The sequence below is a fragment of the Rattus norvegicus genome, chromosome 5 (genome assembly GCF_036323735.1).
Source record: "Rattus norvegicus strain BN/NHsdMcwi chromosome 5, GRCr8, whole genome shotgun sequence".
Taxonomy (NCBI): domain Eukaryota; kingdom Metazoa; phylum Chordata; class Mammalia; order Rodentia; family Muridae; genus Rattus; species Rattus norvegicus.
In genome coordinates, this window is record NC_086023.1 from 107,304,784 (window position 1) to 107,317,313 (window position 12,530).

The 12,530-nt window shown below is 41.1% G+C and overlaps 1 protein-coding gene across 4 annotated transcripts in view; it reads right to left on the reverse strand.

Annotated features, from left to right (window-relative positions):
* Positions 1-224: 224 nt before the first annotated feature.
* The window catches only part of Mllt3 (MLLT3, super elongation complex subunit), a 256,345-nt gene continuing 244,039 nt past the window's right edge, over positions 225-12,530 (reverse strand). For 2 of the 4 annotated variants that reach the window (XM_039109124.2, XM_039109123.2), the window contains 3 exons: positions 11,786-11,857; positions 10,422-10,493; positions 524-4,535 (listed from right to left, as the gene is read on the reverse strand). In XM_039109124.2, coding sequence (XP_038965052.1) covers positions 4,404-4,535; positions 10,422-10,493; positions 11,786-11,857 — 276 coding nt within the window. In that variant the 3' untranslated portion in view covers positions 524-4,403. Of the gene's footprint in view, positions 4,536-10,421; positions 10,494-11,785; positions 11,858-12,530 lie in introns of all 4 variants that reach the window. The other 2 variants (NM_053718.4, XM_039109122.2) reach the window with 2 other exon arrangements.

The following is a 12,530-nucleotide window of genomic DNA, read 5'->3' on the forward strand; positions in this document are numbered from 1 at the left end:
TAATTCAATTTATTCTAAGACCGTGTCTGCTATTTCTTGATTAGTCATTATAGAACTTAAACTATGTTCTGGCTTCCAGACACAGGAAATAGGCTTAGGAACTGGGTATCCAAAGGCACCTGCATTGTGGCTGTTTGGGGAACATGGTCCATTCTCTGGGAGCCTCCAATCTCTCCATTCTTCTTTAGAAACAGCAACTTTTTACAAGGAAAGGCTTACTGTCCTTTATGCGATGCTAGACAGAGCAAACAAATCTGTAAGATTATATTTTGTAAAGATAAAAAAAAAAGGAGTCACAATAGATTGGGTATGAATTTAAGTAAAACACCTAATTCTGTCCATCTGCACTTAACATTTCAACATGGGATTTAGAGATGGGAAATACATCTTCTGTGTGTCTTGTAGTTCACATAAAAGCATGTACACACATACACAGTGTATCTTTCAACACAACTACACATACACACTCCATTAGAAAGATACTGACAGATTTGTAAAACATGTTGGCCTTGCACTGCTAATCTCAGAATACACTTTTACTTAATTTATTTTTGCACTGCAGGGTAGCATCGGCCACCATCAAAGATCTGTCAGCATTTCCATCATAGCTCGGCTTTCAGAATACTGGAGTACAAGTGCCAAAGTACATATTTACAGTGTACAGACAGCAGTGGCTTTGTCTTCCTTTGAAATTGACTGCATCTTTACAAGGAATATTCAGGATGGCAGTGCCTACAGAATAAAAAGCATCATATAAAACAGAGGAGGTTGAAAGATGTAGACTTCCAGCCCAAGATTAACCTACGCCGTGGGAGTTGATTCCGCCACATTCTCAGCAGCTGTAGTCATCTCTACATCATAGTCATAGTTTGAGAACAACAGTCCAAAGCAAGATTATTCTGATAATATATGTATATATATAAATATAGGAATACATAGCATTGGTACACAAAACGCTAAAGGTGGAAAATAATAAGCATACAGCAAATTACTCTAGAGCTGACCACTTCCACAGTGAGAAGAATGAACAGAAGTCGCCAAACACAGACATCGACCATTTCAACACTGGACAACCAACTCGTTACATAGGTAGGGTGAAAGCAATTAAGAGCTGAATTGCTCTTAAACAAGTGTGTTAACTACATTTGTAGGGCTTGGGATGGTAAACGGGATGTGATACAGGCCTGTTTGATGTTAGGATCAGACTGCAAAAGGTATTAGCAAAAACTGGTTTTGATAAAGGAAAAATAAAACCCCCAAATTTATTGGCCCTTTCCTTAAAACAGGTAATTACTCAGATTAGAGATTTCGTTGCAACTTTTAAAATGTTTTTTTATCTGAAACTCATCTCCTGGTTTTCTTTTCTTTTCTTTTCTTTTTAATGTTCTCCCTAATCTTGACACAGTGTATCTATGTTACTTAAAAGAGGGGGCAGTGACAATATGAAGTAACTTCATACATTCCTGCTAACACGATCAGTGTATCTGACAACAGAAGGGGCCCTCCACACACTTACACAAAACCAAAAGTGTGTGTGTGTGTGTGTGTGTGTGTGTGTGTGTGTGTGTGTGTGGTCTGTACATATAGTTTTTAGAAGAAAAAAATTTAATGATAGTTTATTATACTCTTGCTGGTTCAAACTTATTCACATTCACCCAATTAATTTTATTTGAAACACCTATTTATATATACATATACACACTAAAGAAGTTAAACCCTGCCATTCCCCCTTTGTGCTTAAAAAACCAAAGCCACTGTTAGGGTACACATGTGTCAAAATATTCTTAACAGGGTCCAAAAGTGAGTGCACATAGATGTGGCAGGAGTGGTTTGCTTCTGGAGAAATGTGGCACATCCTTGAGTGGAACTGAAGGGAATTCATGACTTCTGTTTTATCAAACCATGTGCCAGGAGCAGGAGGACATCCGAAAGAGTGGCTCTGTAGCTACAACTCCTAAACTACCAGGAGCTGACAGGAAGCTAACTTTGCTGTCCAGGTAAGAAGTTCGCTGTTCTGAATTTTGTTACCCATGTACAAACTTTTATTTCATGATATACTGAAGACATCTGTATTAGCTAATTTTCTAGCCCTAATGTTATCATTACAATAGCTGCCTTTCCTCTTACCCCTCTTTTAAATTTTATTTCTTTGGGCATCGAGGGGAGGGTAACTTCTTACCTTAGTTTCTTGGTCTTTGTAACTTCAGGAATAAAAGAAGCCAAAGTATTTATTTCGCCACTCAATTTGGTTATAAAAATAAAAATGGCCCAAACTGCATGTTTCTAGTTAAATTATACAGATACATTAGTTAAACCACTTACTTTTCTAGTTTAATGAGAATATGTGGGATTGCAGACAGAAATTTAAAAAGATTTCTGGATGTTGAAACATTATTTCTCTTTTCAACTGTGAAGTTAGAAACGAAACACAACGAAAAGCACACAGCTCACCAACCGCCTACTGTCCAAAACGACATGATTCGTGTCTATGCATCTGTACACCAAGAAGTGGACGACACACCAAAAGCTTCAAGTACGGCTCATGTCCATCACCATGAGGAACCGGAACATTCTTGAAAATGTGTACACTTGTCCTCCAGGAGGACACTGCAGGAAAGCAATTTACAAAGACCATGGCTGTATTATCATATTTTTTTTTTTAAAAAAGAAAAAAATAGTTTCTTTGGATAGAAAGAAACAGTGTAAAAAAATCTCCTTTTTAAAATGCAGAAACCGCTCCATTATTAATCTGCATTTACATCACCGCCTGAAAGAACGGGTCTGGGAAGACCATTTTCTGTACAGACACTAGTTAATCTCTGAATGAAAGGACAGCATCTGTCACGGGAACAGATGTGGGGGACACTAGGCTGTTAGCACACGTAGACTCTCTTAAGGCTTTGGATCCAGAAGTCTTCTTCATTCCTTTTCTTTTCAGTTGCGTTCTCGTAACAACTTGGAAAGTCGGCTGTTCTAACTTTGAATTCCTCCACTACAGAGAGTGTGGAATAATGACACCAAAAGTACTTTGGGTTTTTTTTTTTTCTTTTTTCTTTTGAAAATAATTCGCCTTCTTTTGCATGCCACAGGACAGATTTCTAGTTTCAAAACGAAGGTACAACAAGGACAAGAAACTCCCCCTCCCAACCACCTTCACCTTTCACCTATACAGAAATCCTTCTGCAGACATCAGCAAGACTACACAGATACAAAGTTACCAAATCTACAAGTGAATACATAGTCTGTCAGGGCAGGATAACCAACAATTCTCCCCCAAAGAAAGGTTTTAATTTTTCAAAAATAAAAGAGTCTAGGAGAATCATATGAGAACAAACCAAAAAGAAAATTCTGACTCCTGTTTTTGTTTTGTTTTTAAGAAGAAATGAGTACCACACCAGCTGCTGAAGACAGGTGAAATGCTCACTAATAAATAGATCCAAATTAAGAACGTCTACACTGATGGTTTTGAAAACAGGACCAGAATTCCTTTAAAAACGCTGAGTCTGCGGAATGCCTTTAACCTCCGTCTTCACCTCATATTGCAACAGTAAATGGAGACAGTAAAATGGAGTGTTGGTGACAGCTCAACAATGCTGGACTGTGGACATCACGGGAACATTTTTGTTCAAAGTCCTACAGGTTTATTGACTAAGGCTAGACAGCAATTCAAATGATCCTACTTGGTACACCTACCGTGTCCAAGATCATTACATGGATACAGCCAAGGACTGGGCCTCAACCTTTAGGAAAGAAGACCACAAGGAAGAAAATCAAGGTGGCTATTTGGTCCCCCCAGTTGATCACTATGTCTCGGAACTGGGAAAACAAAGGTGGAAACCATAGACTGCAACAAGTTAAAGGACTTGGGAAGAGTTGGTGGAAAGTGGCTCGGTATACGAATAAGGTCACTGGGCTTGGGACGGCAAGGGCGCTGCATTGAAAAGAGCATCCGCGGGACCGAGGACCTGGGACGTCTGGTGGTGTCACTCCCTCACAATTTATCTGTATGTGGTAATAAATAGATCAGTTATGTAATAAGGCAGTGTGTTGAATATGCATTCATCCTGTGGAATGAACCACCACAGAGAGATCCACGGTACCATACACATTCTTTAAGTGTTCTTGTGTTGTGTCTGCTTGTTTTGAAGGCTATCCAGGCTAATTCTTCCTGGGCATTTTTCCTTGCAGAGGAGTGTCCGCTGAGGCTGGTTTAGGTAACCTCTCCTTTATCAAGAGATGATGACTGGCTTTAAAGAAAAGTAAAGCTGAAGGTTGTTTTGTTTTTATTTTTTTTCCCTTTTGGTTGTATCATTCTGAGTGTTTTCATATAAACAACAACAACGACAAAAAAAAATCACAACCAAAAAAAAAAATAGTTTTTGATGCGTCCAGTTGTTGTACCCTCAGGATGTTCCAGATGTCTCCAGGTAACTCTGTAATTTACGGACTGTAGTTTTGTCCAGCGAGCAAAGATCAAAATCAAATGTTGTATTTGTAATATGAAAGTGTCCAGTTTCCTCTATAAGGTTCACGATCTAAAGAAGTAAAGAAAAAGTTTGGGCAGTAAGCAACAGACATCAAACGGCAAACAGAAGGCAGTGGAGGGACTCAGACATGGAACCAAGATAATCGTTCTTATTAATCACAACACGGCAACACTATTACCAAACTATCTGTTACTCCATATGTAAGTCAAATATATATTAAACCTTCTGAACAAGTCCTCAAAGGATCACCTGGTCTGACTTTTCATGCTCAATAACCCACTCAAATCACCAACAGAACATTTTACTAGGACGGTTAGTGAAAGATAACAGGTCAAGACAGCAATTAGTTAGCAATTAGTCCCCGTCTTACAAGACTATGATTATATTTAGATGTAAGAAGATCCCCAGCTGGAAACAAAATTCTTCCTAAAAATGAGCATATGAATTGAATGTGTGTGTATGTATGTATGTATGTATGTATGTATGTATGTATGTATGTATTATGTATGTATGTATGTATGTATAATGTCCCAGGAGCTGGAGAGATAGCTCAGTGGTTAAGAGCACTAGCTCCCAGCACTCACACGGTAGCTCCCAAATGTCGGTAACTCCAGTTCCAGGGGTTCCAATACTCTCTTCTGACCTCTACAGGCAACAGACATGTACATGCAACAGTGTACACACACTGAGGCCAGCAAAACACTTGTATGCATAAAATAAGAATAAATTAAAAAAATCCCAATGTTCTGATTATATAATTCTGAAACATTTAGAAAATATAGGAATACATAAAGCAAACCCAGGAGCTAACTATGCTTCCCTTTCCCATGTAAAGCGTCATGCTGTTAATTTGGGAGCAGCTGTAGAAACTGTATTTATTTTGTGAAATTCACTACAGTGCCTATGTTACATAAGAACGTAGACGTGGTGCTTTCTTTTGTGCTCCAGGAATGCTCTTTATATAACGGAGGACAGTAAACTTTCCCTAGATGAGGCATCGATGCTTTGTTCTATATGTAAAGCAGATACACTTCATTTCTTATGGCATCGATTCCAGCTTACAATGGCAACGCTCGCTGGCTGTGCGGCCAGAGGTACGGCTGTCAAGAGAACACTTTCATAGTTCAGCACTGATAATCATGCCATGGGTTTGAGGGGTTCCATTACCATGTAAAGCATTGAGTTGGCAGTAATAGAGTTAGAAATGGACGCTGTGCTTGGGTGGCATGCATGTTAAATTAGCACGCTATGTAGAAAAGGAATGGGGACTCATATTGGCACTCTTAGGGAGAGAGGGGAGATGGAGAGAGGACAGGTTTTCTCTCAGGGGTTCACTTGGAAACTTCCACTGCTCTTTGATTCTCTTAGTTTAATTATCCTTTTAAAAGATTGTAATTATTTAGCCCATGACTTATTCAGTAAAGTTTTAAATTATGTAACACTAAGTTGGAAAACTGCAGAATTAAAACTTTCGGCCTTCTTTTCTGAGAGCTACTGTCGTGAAAGCACTTATGAATGAGCCCCTTTGGGGGGGGGTCATAAAAACAAGCTTCCAGTTACAAACACACACACACACACACACACACACACACACACACACACACACACACACACCCCTCAGTCCAGTTAAATTGTCCATTTCCAGATTGAGCTCTGATTGCCTCATCTGAGCCCTATTATTTTGGAGAGCTAAAAACTCTGGCTTTAGTAACAAAACTTCGATTGTGGAATCATGACAAATCATGACAGATGCTGTAAACTGAGGATCTAATGTGCATTTACCGCTTTCTAAAAATTACCAATTCCCAGACAATGGCAATATGCCCGGCTAAATGACTGTCTCCTGAGAGCCAGTGGCAGGCACCACTCTTTACCTGTCAGAAGTCACCAGGCGTTTAGGGATATTCTTGAGAAGGTCATGGACAATGGACATGTAGCTTTTCTCTTCTGCCTTTCTTATCTGCAGTGAAGATCCATTTTTTTTTTTTTTGAGAGCATGGTAGCTATCCTCCTTTAAAAAATGAGTATGTGAAAGACGCAGAAGAGAAACAGAGTCCACGTCCTTGGTGGCATCTTTTAACTTGTCACACAGAGCCTGGGCTGCTTGGCTCCAGGCCTACTATATGGGCTGAGGATGGAATAGAATGTCTTATTCGCTTGCATTCCTGGACTCAGGCTTCTTTTACATATATCAGATCATAAGGAGGGACGTGTCCACTTATTGTTAAAGTATATCACTTATGAAGGAGCAAACAAAAGCTTATTACTAGCTAGACATGGAGGTTAACGCTAAAATCTCAGCACTCAAGGAGGCTGAGGCACAAGTATTCTATGTCCGAGGTCAGCCTGGGCTATGGGACTGAGATTCTATCCCAAGCAAAAACACCTAAATCCCAGGTATTTCTATGAATGCCCAACAAACAAAGAAACAAACAAGAAAGCTACCTATTAACACAAAGGACCTCAAATGGATATGTATTTGCTTTATTAGTTAATAGTTTAGAACTTTGGAAAATTTACCACACATATGCACACATACAGAGACACAAACACAGCTATTGCCATACATACGAACCTTTCCTGGAAGTTAGATATTCAACATATACATAGATTAGTTGGTTGAATAAAGAATTCTTTCCTTTTTTTCTTACTTTATGTAGGAAGAAAATATGAACCCAGTGAAAACTTGTAAACTTTGGTATAGGAAGTCGGACTGTGGTACACACTCGTCCTTCTAACTCACATGAAACTGGGGCAGGGGGATTGCAGGGTTACATGGCAAGGTTCTGTCTGGAAATAATAGTAATCAGACCAGAGCAGGACCAAATAGATTCCTCTGAGCTATTGTAATTAGAAATTTATACAATGAAGGCAACTGCTGAGTAGTCCAGGGTTTTCACAACTAATTGAACAGTAGGTAAATGGCAGACACTAGGGGAGCCTGAACTTGGCTTCTGGAGATCTGACTGCTCACTATGTGAACATCATGGGAACAACACTGCATCCTTAACGTGCTGTAGGGGAAGCACATAGCACAGAACTCTCAGGCTTGGTGCATCTCCCTACAGCCTCAGTAACCGCTAGCCATCTCACCCCACTACAACACGTTAAGCAACAGAAATGCAGGGAGGGAAACCCAGAAAGGCCTAAGTGAATTTAAAATTTTCAGACAGAAAGAAGGCGGAGGGAGAACAGAGGAAGCCAAGTTGTGGGAGTGACTAAAACTGCATCGGAGGACTACAGTGTGGAGCCCAGCAGTTGATTTTGTTTGTATTATTATTGTTTTGAGTGACTGGGAAATCGCCCTTTCAGGAAAATAGTTGGTACATATATAAAAATATATTTAATATATATAAATATATTATATAATATATAAACTATAAACATATAGTTTAGCTATATTTCTCCATATGGTTACTTACATGCTACTTAGCAAAACACTGAAAAGGAGAAGAGAGGAGTTGTCTATAGAAGGAAGTCAATTTTAAATCAACCAAAAGCTTCTGGCCACTAGGAAACCCACTGCAGTATAGTAAGGGGTTTCCAGGACTCGCAAACGACCCTCCATGTCTGCTGCCACCGGGTCTCACCCTGCCTATGGCACACACAAAGATGTGAGGGGAGCGAATGGAGCTAACCGGAGAGCTCTGCGTCTTTGTGGGGTTTATGAAAACATATCCAGTTAGATGCAAGCATGGACCTAAAGCAGCGGCCAAGGTAAAGGCATCTGGGAGAAGCTGGTCCTGTCCACCAACAGGAACAGCACCAATGGTTTCGGTTATTAGAGCATGCACTAATGTGCTAAGTAAAGAGAAAGCCCCGGGAAGACACACACTCCTTTTCAGGACTCCTGATGCCAAAACACCAGAAACACAGCATCAGCCAGCATGGCTTATTTTAATCAAACAGGCCACAAGTCCTGAAGGCACACCACTAAGTGCCGGAGGACTACATTCTTTGATTTTTAATCTATTTTTTTAAATGTATTCACTTTACATCCTGCTCACTGCCCCCCTTCCTGGTCACCCCCTCCCATAGTTCCTTCCCCATCCCACCCCTTCTCCTCTGAGTTGGTTGGGGGAGGGGAGCTGGGTATCCCTAGACCCTGGCACATCATATCTGTGAGGCTAGGCACTTCTTCCACTGAGGCCACACAAGGCAGCTCAGCTAGAACATACCCCATAGACAGGCATCAGCCTTTGGGACAGCTCCCATCTAGTTGTTTGGGGCTCACATGAAGACCAAGCCGCACATCTGCTACATATGTGCAGGGAGGTCTAGGCCCAGCCTGTGAATGCTCCTTGGCTGGTGGTTCAGACTCAGAGAGCCCCAAGGGTCCAGGTTAGTTGACTCTGTTGGTCTTCCTGTGGAGTTAGTTCCTATCCCCTTCGGGGGCCTGCAATCTGAAGGACTCCACTGTACTAAAGAAATACCCTGACTGCTGCCCCCTCTATTTTCAGGTTCTTTGTCCTCAGATACAACATGCTATGGGCTGAAAAATACTTTCGGGGCGGGGGGGGGATGTATCTGTATTGAACTTGTCGTTACTTCCCATAAAATACAAGGTAACAATGATTTTCATGGCATTTGCATCATGTTTGGTATAAAAAGTAACCCAGAGGGGCTGGAGAGGTGGCTCAGTGGTTAAGAGCACTGACTGCTCTTCCAGAGGTCCTGAGTTCAAATCCCAGCAACCACATGGTGGCTCACAACCATCTGTAATGGGATCTGATGCCCCCTTCTGATGTGCATGAAGACAGAGTATTCAAAATACATAAAATACATAAACGAATTAATTTTAAAAAAGAAGTAACCCAGAAACGACTAGAACAATGGGAAGACATACATAGGTAGGTAATATACAAATATGCTACCACCTGATGGAATTGAGTGGAATTTGGAGATGATGGGTGGGAAGACTCCCAGGAAAGTGCTAGGCGTGACTTAGTTAAACACTCAAATCCAGTCCCCCAATCTATGTTCATTTAAAAGAAAATGCAAAACACAGAACTTATTTACACTTGAGAGTTCTATAGACAAAAGTTATATATTTATTATTTATATTTATAAAGTTATTATTTAAAATTCTACAAGAGTAAAAAGCTTGGTGGACTAACAAGAGCAGTTGGAAAAATGGAAAATATTTATAGACTGAGGCAGAGATGTACACCATCAGCTATCAACATTAAAAATGGGTTCCTATGCCACTGAGGTAGATTAAGTCCTAACTTCAAGTCATTTTAAGGTAGTAAAAAAATGAAAGGAATACACAAATCCACTATGGAATCTGGAACACACTGCCTCCCTTGTGTTAAAGAAAAATTACCTTATCAATAGCCACTGTTAAAGGAATAAAGGCATGAACTGTACTTGTACAAAAACTAACCCCCTTCCCAATCTCCTCAAAACATCACATTGTACTAACGTTTCCTCATGCCATGAGCATTCCACAGTTGAGTTCATGATAATACAACGTATGTTGTACAAGATAAGGTAAATGAAAAAGAAATATTTATTTTCCGTAGAATAGCATTGGTAAAAGGTTACCAAATTGGATCACAAATGTTTACAACCCTTGGCTCAAATTCTTATCACTGTTTTCCCATGAAACCAGAAGCCTGGTCTCCCGAGTTCCTGCACCCTCTGGCCCTCCTCTCAGCACACGTACCGAGGGCTAGTAGGAAGGAGCACTGTGTCTGGCAGTAGCTCCACGAGTGCTCGGATTTTCTGAGTGTGGATGTAAGCCCCAGTGGCACCCCAGTGGCACCCCAGTAGCCTCTGACATCCCTGCAGACATCCCCAGACATCCCTGCAGGCACAGTGCCCACTCTGATGGTATGAGGCTGCAGTGGTCTCCAAGCACTGCCACACTCCCCAGGACAAACTAGGCCTTGAGGTTTGGGGGTAGGGGTTGTGCCCAAAAGCACTTCTCACCTGCTGCAGAATGTGTCTTTCCCTCAGTGTCATTAACCTTCTGTGGAGTTCTACCAACTCATCTAGGTAAGCCTGAAAGAGAAGGGTGTTCCCCAAAGAACAAAACTTTAAAAAGCAATTGGCGAGTAAGAACACACACGCAGGGATGGCTTGCAGCTAAGATCAGGTACTGCTCTCACAGAGGACCCAAGTTCAGTTCCCAGCACCCATACCAGGTGGGTCACGACTGCCTGTAACTCCAGCTCCAGGCAATCCATGACCCGTCTCTGACCTCCACAGGCACATGCACATACATAGACACACACGCACACAAACTTTAAGATAAAAGTAATCTTAAAATAGAAAGATCCTCTGTGCAGACTCTGAGGGTTTTCACTCTGCTTCTCTGTCCTAGGCTCAATGCTCAAAGACTTCTGATGGTGACATTTCTAACCCTAGTTTTAACCTTTATCAAACATGCCTTAAAATGAGGGAGGGAAATTCTTGAGTCTATTGGATCTCAACATTATCCAGGTGAGTAGACTCAGTCTCCCTCAACAAGGACTCTGCAAAGGAGGCCAGAAATGGAAGACTACACTGTCCGTTTAAACGAATGGTGGCAGAGGTTTTCATTTTTAATTCTTTAATGTCAGAAAATTTTAGACAAACACCTAAGCTTGAACATAGAAGTATCAAGGCATATTGCGTTCTTAATAATAGGGATAAAAAAGTTCTCAAGTATTCCAAACGTTACATAAAGGATGCCCGTAAGTGACTGAAGAACAGGACATTTTATGAAATGCAGAAATCGCAATAAATCAGTTCTATGTTCTAATGGCTCTCCTGCAAGAGCAGCTGAACCTCTCCTTCATATGTTCAGGCTCATGAGTTCTTGTTAGCTGACTGCATGTGTGCCTTAGGGTCAACTTCAGGAGAGGCAAAGGGGCAAATTACTGACCCGTTAAACTCCACCCACAATAACAGGCGACTGACATTTAAGTCTTGAAGTCAGAGTTTACACACATCATGCGCACACTGAGAAAGCTTACTGTATAGAGGTCAGTATCTTATTTATGTCTGTATGGGGTTTGATCTACTCCCTCTGCTACAAACTTCCTAAAGCTCAATGTGATATGCTGGAAGCTCCTTGGTAACATGGGAATCATGACAAATGGTAACATAAGGACACACTTTAAAAACACTGACAATTTAAAAAGCAAGAAAGGGAGAAAGGAACTATACAGCACAGGGATGAAGCATTCCCTTGAGAGCCTTGGAGACTTCTGGTGGAGATGGGAAGAGGGGCAGCAATGATGTCTGAGGGAAACACAGAGAAGCAAGACACGCCAGGCTACAGTACTCCAAGGAATGGCCTGGAAACCTACCTTGTCACATTCACCATTCTTTATTTGCTTATCTGATTTGCTTTGTTTTATTGGACTTTTCACTTCAAGAATCTAGGGATCAAAAAAAAAAAAAAACACTAGTAAGTTTCATTTCAAGCACCTTCTAGCTACCCACATAAACAGGCACTCAAGATGCACAATTAACAGTTTCCCAAATAGCATTTCGCTATATATTTTTCTTCTTTCTAATCCTGCCTACTCCTCCGCCCCTGAAAATAGATAGTATATTAAATGCTGAGTCAGGGCAGAAGAGCTTAGGAAACCATTGATGATAAGGACACTGATCTGAGCTTCCCAGGGTGCTTTGCTTTCTTGATAGTGCTCAAACACGCATAGCAGCTGAGTTATTTCGAGACTGCAGTCCCGGCTGGCGGACTTCTTTCCTGCTTATTCTGCAGCTTCAGCATGAATCCTAGTGCTTGGTGGGCTAGGGATGATAAAAGAACCCTCACCCTCTGGAACACCTGCCTTTCGGATGCTGGGACCTTATTCCACTATACTGACATGGCTTTGGGAGTGAAGGTGGCCATCAGTTAGTTGTAGTCTGGGACCTTTTGATGGCAGAGACAGTTATGGTTGAAGAAATGATGTGGTTATGTATGCTACAATGCCAAGTACCTTCTCCTTCTTCTGGGTTAACTGTGATTCAGATCATGTGCAGCACACTTTCATACACCATTCAGAAGCTTGGGTAGCTATGCTCACAACTAACAGAGAATACTAC